The sequence below is a fragment of the Coregonus clupeaformis genome, chromosome 29 (assembly GCF_020615455.1).
Source record: "Coregonus clupeaformis isolate EN_2021a chromosome 29, ASM2061545v1, whole genome shotgun sequence".
Lineage (NCBI taxonomy): Eukaryota > Metazoa > Chordata > Actinopteri > Salmoniformes > Salmonidae > Coregonus > Coregonus clupeaformis.
This window is the reverse complement of record NC_059220.1, coordinates 53,557,401-53,571,480: the sequence shown is the minus strand read 5'-3', so window position 1 is coordinate 53,571,480 and position 14,080 is coordinate 53,557,401. Positions and strand designations below refer to the sequence as shown.

At 42.9% G+C, this 14,080-nt stretch overlaps 1 protein-coding gene across 2 annotated transcripts in view; it reads right to left on the bottom strand.

The window, feature by feature from the left end:
- Window positions 1-218: 218 nt before the first annotated feature.
- Window positions 219-14,080, bottom strand: part of LOC121545196 (molybdenum cofactor biosynthesis protein 1) — a 41,032-nt gene continuing 27,170 nt past the window's right edge. For both annotated transcript variants that reach the window (XM_041855662.2, XM_041855663.2), the window contains exons 3-4: window positions 11,741-11,914; window positions 219-2,352 (exon numbers count right to left, since the gene is read on the bottom strand). In XM_041855662.2, coding sequence (XP_041711596.2) covers window positions 1,214-2,352; window positions 11,741-11,914 — 1,313 coding nt within the window. In that variant the 3' untranslated portion in view covers window positions 219-1,213. The remainder of the gene's footprint in view (window positions 2,353-11,740; window positions 11,915-14,080) is intronic.

Genomic DNA, 14,080 nt, shown 5'->3' with positions numbered 1-14,080 from the left:
AAATACAGGTGTGCCTAGCTTGTAGCATCATACCCAAGAAGACTTGAGGCTATAATCGATGCCAAAGTTGCTTCAACAAAGTACTGAGTAAAGTGTCTGAATACTTATGTAAATGTGATATTTCCGTTTAGTATTTTTAATAAATTAGCAAACATTTCTAAAAATCTGTTTCTGCTTTGCCATAATGGGATATTGTGTGTAGATTTAATCAATTTCAGATGATGGCTGTAACCTAACAAAATTTGGAAAAAAGTCAAGGGGTCTGAATACTTTTTGAAGGCACTGTATTTACCATGTACTTACCTGATATTGTTGTCATTTCCACCTGGTATTCACTAACAAACTAGTTATTTCTGGTACAACTAATACAGTACAATTCATATTGGATCAGTTGTTACTTAGTAATTATTACGTAATTACCATTTTAACACTATTTCTTAGTACATACAAGGGGTCTCATTTATAAAGTTAGCTAAGTTTTGTACTAAATTTCAGCACACAATCATCAAAAAATGTAAGGATTGACAATTTATCAAATGTATAAGCATTGTTAAAGGTGTGGGAATCACACAAACATGTTTCATTAATAAATCACCATTTTATACAAAATCCAAATGAATCACTTTTTCACATCAAGTTCGAGGTTAATTAATCAATGTCATGGATTTCAACGTACGCACAATTCCCAATCTAAATCTGTGGGTAAGAACATTTCATAAATGAAGCCCCAGATAAAAAACACACTATAAAGCAAAAGCAAAGCTGCAATTTCACATTTCCTACAATTGATATGTTAAGGGAGAGTGTGCACCTGATATTTAACAGATGTACAATACAGATAGCCAGAGTAAGCATTTCTGATCATACCCCTGTTATCTGGTACAATGGAAGAACCAATACTATCAGCAAGTCGTGGCACGGCCTACCAGGCAGACAGTGCTATCGGCACGCTGATTTTATTCATATAGGCTATGGAACTTCATCAGTGGAGGCCTTACAGTGAGGCATTTCTTGATGCTCTCACAAAGGTTATCAGAGATTAGGGGGTTGGAAAAGAGATATACCATGCAGGGTTGGGGGCTCGATTCCATTTCAGTCAAATCAGGAAGTGTAGTTTTCAATTCACCTCCTGAGTTAAACCTATCTAAATAAAAAATGGTATTGAGTCCCAAACCGGTTATGTGGCGATCAGGTTCCGGGCAGGGGTTAGAGGTCACGGTTCACGGTGGAAGTCCCTCTTCCCGCCTGTCTTGCTGACCAGCTTGACGTCCTTGATGGTGATGTCGTGACTCACCGCCTTGCACATGTCGTAAAGCGTCAAAGCCGCCACCGTGACCGCCGTCAGTGCCTCCATCTCCACGCCGGTGCGGCCCGTGGTGCGGGCAGTCGCCATGACAATGGCTGCAAGTCGGCTGGCGTCGAGGTCGAAGGTGACGGAGATGTGGTCTAAGGGCAGCGGGTGGCAGAGCGGGATGAGGGCGCTGGTCTGCTTGGCAGCCATGATTCCCGCTAGCTGCGCTACAGCTAGCGCGTCGCCCTTAGCTAACTGGTTGTCCCGGAGCAGGCAGAAGGTGGTGAGGCCCAGATGAACGGTAGCTATGGCTGTGGCACTTCGCCGTGTGGGAGACTTGCTGCCCACATCCACCATGGAGGCCCGGCCTTGGGCGTCTGTGTGTGTCAGTTGGGCGGTGGTGGGGTTGTCTGGCTTAGGGTAGTGAGAGGAATTTGTGTCCGCCCCCAAGTGCTCCTGTGTGGGTTGTTTGAGTTTGGCTTGGGGGTCATCTCTGGAGGTTTGTCTGTGGCATGTCCTTTTGCTATGCTGGCCTAGGAGGGGCCCTGTTTTAGTGCTTCTCAGTAGTGTGCAAAGGGAAGGAATCCCGGAGGTCTTTGTAGAGGCATTCTTTATTAAGTTTGGACCCCTGGTAAGTGTGTACCTGAGGCAGTCTGTGTCATTGTGACTCAATGCATTTGTGCGCATGTTAGAACCAGTAGCCTTGGTTTGATAACTGGGGGTTGCCAGTAAGTCACCGATCCCATATTTGCTGAGGGGGGCTACACTAGAGGCAGTGGCACCCCCGTAAAGGCTTATTTTGACAATATGGGACCACTGAGGGATCCTTCCACACTGGTGGGTTCCCGAGCAGCTGACATCAGGCTGCACTGTTGAAACAGTGTAGCCTGAAAGGCACGATACATCCTTACTGGGTTGGGCACCCCCGCTTCTGGAGTGGTACTGTTGGAGGGCCATAGCTGAGGTGAGGACTGAAGGATGTGGGATATAGGAGAGGGGGGGAGAGGACCCCTGGCTGATTCTGGACTTGGGCAGCGACAGAGGCCTTTGAGGTGTGGTGCCTGAGAGACAGGGAGGAAATGAAGATGAAGGTTTAGGAAGGCAACTCTAAAATACAGTCAAACAGCATTGTAATATGGTAATGCATTGTCATTATTATAATTCAATCAGTGTTAGTGATTTTATTTGAAAAGTTACCACATGATTTAGAGGTCAAAAAGTCCTCTATCCAAGCAGAGGATCAATGTTTCCCATTTTGCATGCCAGAAGAATACGATGTAGCTGAAAACACTACTCATAGAGATGCACATCTCAATGTCCACTTCTTTGACAACATGGGCAGCGCCATTGAGGGCTTTCACCATTTTTAAGTAGTCAATTGGGTGGGACATGCTAATGAGTTAAGTAAGGATAACAGAATTCTATCCAGGTCAGCAGGATGGTTTAGCCAATTAATTATACTCCTGAACATTCCATAACTGCAGGTGGCAGTAAATCACCTACCTTGGCTTTATACCTTTTCAGACATTACACACTCCAGCACAATAGGTTGTGGTATGCAGCTTTTTAGTTAATTTACAAACTTCCAATTTACTCATAGAAGTAAAATAAATGATATTAGTGCTCTAGTACATTTTTATGGGTTCACTTTATCAAATTCAAATCAAAATGGACTGAGGGTACGAGATTAGGAGAGAGAAGGACAAAGACTGGGAGGGAAAGCGAGTGTGTGAATGTTATCTACAGCCACACCACCCACTGATGAGGATCATGGTTCTGGAGATATTATTTAAAGGAAGGAGAGATGAGTCAGGGGATGTCCAACAGAGAGAGAGAGAAAATGAAAGAGGTAACAATTTCATCTTGTTTGAAATCTAAAAGTGTGCGATCAAAACGTAACGTTATGACTATCTACTGTTCCCTGAAGGAGGGAAACGAGGTATAGGTGTTGTACCTATTTTCCCTCCTCCAGGGAACAGTAGTTATAGTCATAACATTACATTCACTTTCAGTCAGTCAACTTCGGTACAACATAATATGGGGGAATAAAATCACACCCCAAGCCGATCCCAACGGATATTAAATGAAACGGCCCACGGCAGACTACCCAGACTTGACCCCGACAAATGCTGGAGTCCGGGAATTGTGCACATGGCATGCTGCCTAGTGGATTTCCCCTGTCCCAGTCATAAACACATTGTGGGCTACACTGGGAGCAGTGACATCCAAGCGATAAAACCTCAGAAAGCTACTCAGTGTCCACATCACTAATGAATTAACATGGTCCACACACACCAACACAACCATGAAGAAGGCATGACAACACCTCTTCTCCCTCAAGAGATTGAAGAGATTTGGCATGGGCCCTCAGATCCTCAACAAGTTTTACAGCTGCACCATTTAGAGCATCTCGACTGGCTGCATCACCACTTAGTATGGCAACTGCTTGGCAAGGTGCTAGAGGGTGGTGCGGACGACCCAGTATATCACTGGGGACAATCTCCCTGCCATCCAGGACCTCTAACAGGTGGTGTCAGAGGAAGGCCTGGAAAATTGTAAAAGACCCCAGCCACACAAGACTGTTCAGTCTGCTACCGCATGGCAAGCGGTACTGGAGCGCCAAGTCTGGGACCAAAAGTATCCTGAGCAGCTTCTACCCCCAAGCCATAAGACTGCTGAACAGTTAATTAAATGGCTACCCGGACTATTTGCATATACCCTTTTTTGCACTGAATCTCTTGCACTGGACTCTACCCACACACTCACACATCCAGTGCATTCGGAAAGTATTCAGAGCCCTTGACATTTTCAAATTTTGCTACAGCCTTATTATAAAATGGATGAAGTTATTTTTTTCCCCCTCATCAATCTACAGGCAGTACCCCATAATGACAAAGCCATAAACAGGTTTTAATAAAATAAAATAATAAATACCTTATTTACATAAGTATTCAGACACTTTGCTATGAGACTTGAAATTGAGCTCAGGTGAATCCTGTTTCTGTTGATCATCCTTGAGATGTTTCTACAACTTAATTGGAGTCCACCTGTGGTAAATTCAATTGATTGGACATGATTTGGAAAGGCACACACCTGTCTATATAAGGTCCCCCAGTTCACAGAGCAAAAACCAAGCCATGAGGTCGAAGGAATCGGGGGAGAAGGCCCTTGGTCAGGGAGGTGACCAAGAACCCTATGGTCACTCCGACAGAGCTCAAGAGTTCCTCTGTGGAGATGGGAGAACCTTCCAGAAGGACAACCATCTATGCAGCACTCCACCAATCAGGCCTTTATGGTAGAGTGGCCAGACGGAAGCCACTCCTCAGGAAAAAGGCACACGACAGACTGCTTGGAGCCAAAAGGATCCTAAAGGACTCTCAGATCATGAGAAACAAGATTCTCTGGTCTGATGAAACCAAGACTGAGCTCTTTGGCCTGAATGCCAAGCGTCACGTCTGGAGGAAACCTGGCACAATCCCTACGGTGAAGCATGGTGGTGGGGATGTTTTTCAGCGGCAGGGACTGGGAGACTAGTCAGGATCGAGGGAAAGATTAATGGAGCAAAGTACAGATAGATCATTGATGAAAACCTGCTCCAGAGCGCTCAGGACCTCAGACTGTGGTGAGGTTCACCTTCCAAGTGGACAACGACCCTAAGCACACAGCCAAGACAACGCAGGAGTGTCTTCGGGACAAGTCTCTGAATGTCCTTGAGTTGCCTAGCCAGAGCCCGGACTTGAACCCGATTGAACCCGACCTGAAAATAACTGTGCAGTGACGCTCCCCATCCAACCTGTCAGAGCTTGAGAGGATCTGCCGAGAATGGGAGAAACTCCCTAAATACAGGTGTGCCAAGTTTGTAGCATCATACCAAAGAACACTCAAGGCTGTACTCGCTGCAAAAGGTGCTTCAACAAAGTACTGAGTAAAGGGTCTGAATTCAGGTTCCTGGATACTTTCACAGCATTATAAAACTGCATTGAGACAATGACTTATCAATGACCCAAGTACAGCTCATTTAATCCCTACCATTGTATCACTGAGTTGTCATAATGCTTCAGCAAATGTACATTATCCTAGGGACATTGGAAGACACAATGTAAATAACCTAATTTATGTCCCTCTTACTGCCCGGAATACCTCTGCTGATCCTACAGCTATTACATGCAGTAATCATATGACTCTGAACCAGAGTAATAACGTTAGCACTGAGGTGGTGTGCCCTAGTAGGAAGTCCACTGTGTGCAGCTCATCCTGCACTAATAGAAATAACCCAAGTATGTATACCTCTGCTAAGCTCCCAGTAAAGCAAGAAAAATAACCAAGCAAAATAACCAAGCATCCCAGATGATAATAATAGCAGACGTTAACATATGTAGCTTAAGAAACAAGGTTCATGAAATCAATAATTTGCTAGTAACAAATGACATTGATATTCTGACAATATCTTAAACCAACTTAGATAATACCTTTGATGATACAGTAGTAGCAATACAAGGTTATAACATTTACAGAAAAGACAGAAATGCCAACAGGGGTGGTGTTGAGGTCTATATTCAGAACCACATTCCTGTAAAGTTTATAGAGGATCTCATGTTAAATACTGTTGAAGTAATAGGGCTACAGGTTCACCTGCCTCACCTAAAGCCCATTCTGGTGGGAAGCTGCTATAGACCACCAAGTGCTAACAGTCAGTATCTGGATAACATGTGTGAAATGCTTGATAATGTATGTGATATCAATAGAGAGGTATACTTCCTGGGTGATTTAAATATTGACTGTCTTTCATTAGGCTGCCCACTCAAGAGAAAGCTTCAAAATGTAACTAGTGCCTGCAACATGGTTCGGGTTATCATTCAACCTACCAGGGTAGTTACAAACAGTACAGGAATGAAATCAATCAACATGTATTGATCATATCTTTAGTCATGCTGCAGAAATGTATTTGAAAGCAGTATCCAAATCCATCAGATGTAGTGATCACAATATAGGAGCCATATCTAGGAAAACCAAAGGCTAGGCCTAATATGGTGTATAAGAGGTCATACAATACGTTTTGTAGTGATTCCTATGTTGTTGATGGGAATAATATTTGTTGGTCTGTGGTGCGTAATGACGAGCAACAATACGCTGCACTTGACACATTTATGAAATTGCTTATCCAAGTTACTAGTAAGCATGCACCCATTAAGAAAATGACTGTAAAAACAGTTAAATCCCTGTGGATTGATGAGGAATTGAAAAATGGTATGGTTGAGAGGGATGAGGCAAAAGAGATGGCAAATAGATCTGGCTGTACAACTGATTAGCAAACGAACTGCAAATTGAGAAATCATGTGACTAAAATTAATAAAAAGAAGAAGAAACTACACTATGAAACAAAGATAAATGACAAAGAATGATAGTAAAAAGCTTTGGAGCATCTTAAATGAAATATTGGGCAAAAAGGAAAACTCTGCTCCATCATTCATTGAATCAGATGGCTCATTCATCACAAAACCCACTGCTATTGCCAGCTACTTTAAAAAAATTTTTCATTGGCAAGATTAGCAAACTTAGGCATGACATGCCAGCAACAAACACTGACACTACACATCCAAGTATGTCTGACCAAATTATTAAAGCCAAGCATTGTAATTTTGAATTCCGTAAAGTAAGCGTGGATGAGGTAAAAAAATATTGTTGTCTATCAACAATGACAAGCCACCCCGGGGGTCTGACAATGCAGATGGAAAATTACTGAGGATAATAGCGGACGATATTGCCACTCCTAATTGCCATATCTTCAATTTAAGCCTACTAGAAAGTGTGTGCCCTCAGGCCTGAAGGGAAGCATAAGTTATTCCCCTACATAAGAATAGTAAAGCCCCCTTAACTGGCTAAAAACAGCCTGTTACCAACCCTTAGTAAACTTTTGGAAAAAACTATTTGGCCAGATACAATGCTATTTTACAGTAAACAAATTGACAACAGACTTTCAGCACGCTTATAGGGAAGGATATTCAACAAGCACAGCACTTACACAAATGATTGATGATTGGATGAGTGAAATTGATGATAAAAATATTGTGGGGGCTGTTTTGTTAGACTTCAGTGCGGCTTTTGACATTATTGATCATAGTCTGTTGCTGGAAAAACGTATGTGTTATGGCTTTACACCCCCTGCTATATTGCGAATAAAGAGCTACCTGTCTAACAGAACACAGAGGGTGTTCTTTAATGGAAGCCTCTCCAACAAAATCCAGGTAGAATCAGGAATTCCCCAGGGCAGCTGTGTAGGCCCCTTACTTTTTTCAATCTTTACCAATGACATGCCACTGGCTTTGAGTAAAGCCAGTGTGTCTATGTATGCGGATGACTCAACACTATACACGTCAGCTACCACAGCGACTGAAATGACTGCTACACTTAACAAAGAGCTGCAGTTAGTTTCAAAATGGGTGGCAAGGAATAAGTTAGTCCTAAATATGTCAAAAACGTTCACTAAACCCTAAACCTCAACTAAATCTTGTAATGAATAATGTGGAAATTGAGCAAGTAGAGGAGACTAAACTGCTTGGTGTAACCCTGGATTGTAAACTGTCATGGTCAAAACATATTGATACAACAGTAGCTAGGATGGGGAGAAGTCTGTCTGCACTGTACAGTGAGTGAAAAAAGTATTTGATCCCCTGCTGATTTTGTACGTTTGCCCACTTACAAAGAAATTATCAGTCTATAATTTTAATGGTATGTTTATTTGAACAGTGAGAGACAGAATAACAACAAAAAAATCCAGAAAAACGCATGTCAAAAATGTTATAAATTGATTTGCATTTTAATGAGGGAAATAAGTATTTGACCCCCTTTCAATCAGAAAGATTTCTGGCTCCAAGGTGTCTTTTATACAGGTAACGAGCTGAGATTAGGAGCACACTCTTAAAGGGAGTGCTCCTAATCTCAGTTTGATACCTGTAGAAAAGACACCTGTCCACAGAAGCAATCAATCAATCAGATTCCAAACTCTCCACCATGGCCAAGACCAAAGAGCTCTCCAAGGATGTCAGGGACAAGATTGTAGACCTACACAAGGCTGGAATGGGCTACAAGACCATCGCCAAGCAGCTTGGTGAGAAGGTGTCAACAGTTGGTGCGATTATTCGCAAATGGAAGAAACACAAAATAACTGTCAATCTCCCTCGGCCTGGGGCTCCATGCAAGATCTCACCTCGTGGAATTGCAATGATCATGAGAACGGTGACGAATCAGCCCAGAACTACACGGGAGAATCTTGTCAATGATCTCAAGGCAGCTGCGACCATAGTCTCCAAGAAAACAATTGGTAACACACTACGCCGTGAAGGACTGAAATCCTGCAGCGCCCACAAGGTCCCCCTGCTAAAGAAAGCACATATACAGGCCGGTCTGATGTTTGCCAATGAACATCTGAATGATTCAGAGGAGAACTGGGTGAAAGTGCTGTAGTCAGATGAGACCAAAATCGAGCTATTTGGCATCAACTCAACTCGCCGTGTTTGGAGGAGGAGGAATGCTGCCTATGACCCCAAGAACACCATCCCCACCGTCAAACATGGAGGTGGAAACATTATGCTTTGGGGGTGTTTTTCTGCTAAGGGGACAGGACAACTTCACCGCATCAAAGGGACGATGGACGGGGCCATGTACGGTCAAATCTTGGGTGAGAACATCCTTCCCTCAGTCAAGGCATTGAAAATGGGTCGTGTATGGGTATTCCAGCATTACAACGACCCAAAACACACGGCCAAGGCTACAAAGGAGTGGCTCAAGAAGAAGCACATTAAGGTCCTGGAGTGGCCTAGCCAGTCTCCAGACCTTAATCCCATAGAAAATCTGTGGAGGGAGCTGAAGGTTCGAGTTGCCAAACGTCAGCCTCGAAACCTTAATGACTTGGAGAAGATCTGCAAAGAGGAGTGGGACAAAATCCCTCCTGAGATGTGTGCAAACCTGGTGGCCAACTACAAGAAACGTCTGACCTCTGTGATTGCCAACAAAGGTTTTGCCACCAAGTACTAAGTCATGTTTTGCAGAGGGGTCAAATACTTATTTCCCTCATTAAAATGCAAATCAATGAATAACATTTTTGACATGCGTTTTTCTGGATTATGTTGTTATTCTGTCTCTCACTGTTCAAATAAACCTACCATTCAAATTATAGACTGATCATGTCTTTGTCAGTGGGCAAACGTACAAAATCAGCAGGGGATCAAATACTTTTTTCCCTCACTGTATAAATTGACAATTTTTGGATTGCGTAAACAAGAAAAGTAGTTGTGTGATGACGGGGATGCATGGTTGTGTTCCAAACAAAACAACTACAAGGGTATTTGCTTTAGTTCCTCAATGGCACAGCTAGGAGTGCTCAAAAAAGCACCTTATAGTTGAAGACTCTTCTTTGAGTCATAAAAGTACATTGAAATTACTTAGGAACTGTAAAAAATAAGTAAAGAGCTGAGAGATAACAAAGTTAGTCTTAAAAATAACTGTGAGGAATGATGTTGATGAGTGAATTACAAGTGATACTGGTGTCTCTGAGTGTGGCCACTTGGAGACACCAGTTAGTCCTCTCACTGAAACCACTGTAATGGTTTTGTCTTATGTTGCACCTACCCCACATTTGAGGAATATTGTTATGTTACTGAATGCATCCAGAGTATTTTCAGATTTTGTTATCAACAAATGTGGCAAAAAGTACAGTAAATGTAAAATGTACATATAATCAACAGTGTTTGGATTCAGCCTTGTGTCAGGTGAACTGTTGTGTCCTCACCTTTGGGCTAATAATTTCCCCATAATTTCCAAACTGTTCCCTTTCAATTGCTACCATGGTTATGCACATGCATATGCAATGTAAACTACTAAGGTAAGCGCTACCAGAGATGTCTCTTCCTGTGTTGATTCAGACAACCCCTCAGAGGGAATGTGAAGGCTAGATAGTCTCCATTCCATGGATTCACATTGGAAGGGCCGTCGCTTCTACCTACTAGCTCTATGTTACACATTTTAATTGGTGTCAAACAGAGGAGGATTCAAGTGAAAGGGCACATTTGGCCCGAAAGCCTCAGTTTTATCCAAGTTGTGTTTTGAAAGGACATTTTGAAAAGGCACTGACTACAAAGGGAGGGCTTTTACTGACTTGCAGTAGGAGGTTTTTGCTCTTCGAAATAGGAACCTAATCAACATCAATAAATAGTATTTTGGATTTCAAGTTGCGGAAAGCTTCTACAGTACACTTGATGGTGCATGAACATATTTGGGTGACATGTAGTAAAATCGTACAATTCAATCCAATTATGCCACAAACATTTCTGTTATACAGATGGTTAAAACATTTATTGGGACTAATTAAATAATGCAAGTGCTGTTATTATGACTCATGAGTCATTTGATCAGGATGTTAAATATTTTGTGTATTACTTGAGGGTTAGACAAATCTTTTATGCATGTTGGCTTTTAGGCTCATTGTGTCTTACATGAGGTGAATAAGGCTAATCCGTTTAATAAAGCTCAAAATGTGCATGAAATATTTAATGTTATTTTGTTGTGGACTTTCTTTAATATCTTATCAATAAACCCTACATTGTCCATGGCAAATGTGTTTTGTGTCCCTCACCTCATACTTGATCAATATAAGTATGCGTAGCGCTAATAGTAATTTCACAAAAAGGATTCCAATTCAAGAAAGCTTAAATGAAAGCCAGTCCACAAAAGTAAAGCAACTCTATCCCAACACTGAACTTGATGTTGAGTTTTGAATACAGTTGTCACTTACAACAACATACATTTACCTCATCTGGAGATTGAGACATACAGGTAGAACAACTCTCCCACATTATCTATGTCCCCCAGGACAATGATACCAATCAGCCCAACAGGTGAAAGCCCAGTGTACTGTAAGAGGTTTGGCTCCGACTTCCTTTTTCTGTGTGCTCTCCTTCTTAAGGCTGTCTAGACCATCTGTCCCTTCCTCCCAGGCAAATACACCACGCCACGCCCACGGACGTTAGTTTCTTCTCTGCAATGAGTCTGGATCGGAGTACCTCCCTGACGATTGGATCGGAGTACCTCTAGACCGCCTGATTGGTCCTAGAAACCAATGGGATGGTCCGGAGCCAAGAAACACGTGGGTAAAGCGCTGTTTAAAAAATGTGTCATTGGCTTTGATACTCTGATTGATTTGAGATTATCCAAACGCTGATTACTTTGCTTTGTACAACACCCCTTATTTTTATGTCACCACAAACGACTAAAATGGTCTCAGACGGAAGTATTATGTAGCGAACGATAGAGCAGCGGAAGAATTCATGTAATTCAGTTTGAGTCGTCAGGCAACTGCATACATGACCAAAGCTAAGCTGTGTACGATTACCGGCAGCTACTATTTATGTAACCCACAGGTCCAACGTTTCCTAACCCACAGGTTCTACCTACCATTCCGCCGGACGATGAACTCGAACTTGGCCGGCACCAGGGAGTCCAGGCTGATGTTGAGCAGGTCCAAACCGACCTCCTTTAGTTCGGGCTGCAGCCTCGCCAGGTTCATACCATTGGTTGTCACAGCGATGGTCTTCAGGCCCTCCAACTTCCTCAGCTCCGCTGGACAGACTGACATAGACAGACAGACAATAGACAAAGTGTTACTACACCGTGACAAACAGCATACAATTCCTGGTTGAATTGAACTCTGCTGACTACAAAGTAAGTGTGTGTGAATGGTACAGCATGCATCTCACAAGACAGGCTTTGGGGGTCATTTGCAAGATCATTAACCACAAAGCCCATTTGTGGTTTTTGGATCCACTACGGAGACTTTAGACAATCCAGGATAAAGTTTCTAGGATCAGCTTCCCCTCCCCCTAGCCTAACCATAAACATTAGTGGGGAAATGCAAAACTGACCCCAGATCAGCACCTACAGGCAACTTCACCCTACACCACTTCAGACACCCTGGGATGACGCAGTAGGCATGAGTGGTCACATCACGGTGCCAATTGGAAAGGTCACACGTCTGATCAGCACATGACCACACTGGTCAGAGGGGCCAGCTCTACCCTGCCCCAACAGGAACCATCCAGAGAGGCCAGCTCGACCCTACAGCACCAGGCCCCATCCAGAGGCCAGCTCGACCCTACAGAACCAGGCCCCATCCAGAGGCCAGCTCGACCCTACAGCACCAGGCCCCATCCAGAGGCCAGCTCGACCCTACAGCACCAGGCCCCATCCAGAGGCCAGCTCGACCCTACAGCACCAGGCCCCATCTAGAGAGGCCAGCTCCACCCTGCACCATCGGACCCCTTCCAGAGTGATAGCACCCCCCCACCCCACTACCTCCCATGCTAACAGGACAGCAAGACAGCTACGCAGAAGTGGCACGAAGAATAGGACACCCTGTTGCAGCCGAGCTAAACCAGATAAGGCATCTGCTGAACATAATTTGCTAAAGAATCCATTCATTCCTCCTTTGTTATTGTCAGAAATAGAATTATTAAGCCTCCCGAGTGTAGCAGCGGACTAAGGCACTGCATCGCAGTGCTAGAGGCGTCACTACAGATCCGTCAGCCGGCCTGCGACCGGGAGACCCATGAGGTGGCGCACAATTGGACCAGCGTCGTCCGAGTTAGGGGAGGGTTTGGCCGGCTGGGATGTCCTTGTCAACATCGCGCTCTAGCAACTTGTGGCGGCCGCACAACTTTTGACTGGTAGTAAACACAGGACTGATGGTTGCTGATAATGGGCCTCTGTACGCTTATGTAGATATTCCATTAGAAATCAGCCGTTTCCAGCTACAATAGCCATTTACAACATTAACAATGTCTACACTGTATTTCTGATCAATTTGATGTTATTTTAAATGGACAAAAATAATTGTTTTTCTTTCGAAAACAAGGACATTTCTAAGGACCCCAAACCTTTGAACGGTAGTGGTTATTTTGATTTGTTTGAACACTTTTTTGGTTACTACATGATTCCATATGTGTTATTTCATAGTTTTGATGTCTTCACTATTATTCTACAATGTAAAAAATAGTACAAATAAAGAAAAACCCTTGAATGAGTAGGTGTGTCCAAACTTTTGACTGGTACTGTATATAAACAAGATAAATTTGATAAAAAAACAATGGGAAAAGACTTTGGAGCATATTATGGGCAGAAAACCCAATTCATCTCCACCGTTCATTGATGTTGATGGGTCATTTATAACAGAACCTTTTGATATAGCCAATCATTTCAAAGACTATTTCACCGGTAAAGTGGGCAAACTGAGAAGTGAAATGACAACATTGAACAGTGAACCATTATTTTTGTGTATTGAAGATCTAATGAAAGAGAGGCTAAAATAAACAGATAATAAGATGATAGTTGGAGCTGTATTGTTAGATTTCAGTGCAGCCTTTGATGCTATTGATCATAATTTGTTATTGAAATAAACTCTTGTTATGGCTTTACATCACATGGTTGGAGAGTTACTTATCCAATAGAACTCCAAAAGTATTATTCAATGGAAGCTTCTCTAACATCAGATATATACAGTGCGCTACCCCTCAGGGCAGTTGCCTTGGGTGGTTACTCTTCTCTATTTTTACGAATGATTTTCCACGTGTCTTACAAGAAGCTAAAATGACTATGTATGCTGATGATTGCACACTCTACACATCAGCATCTACAGCAAGTGTGCTCACAGACTCTTAGCAAGGAGTTACCGTCAGTGTCAGAATGGTTAATTAACAATAAACTGGTCTTAAATACATCTAACATCAAAAGCATTGTATT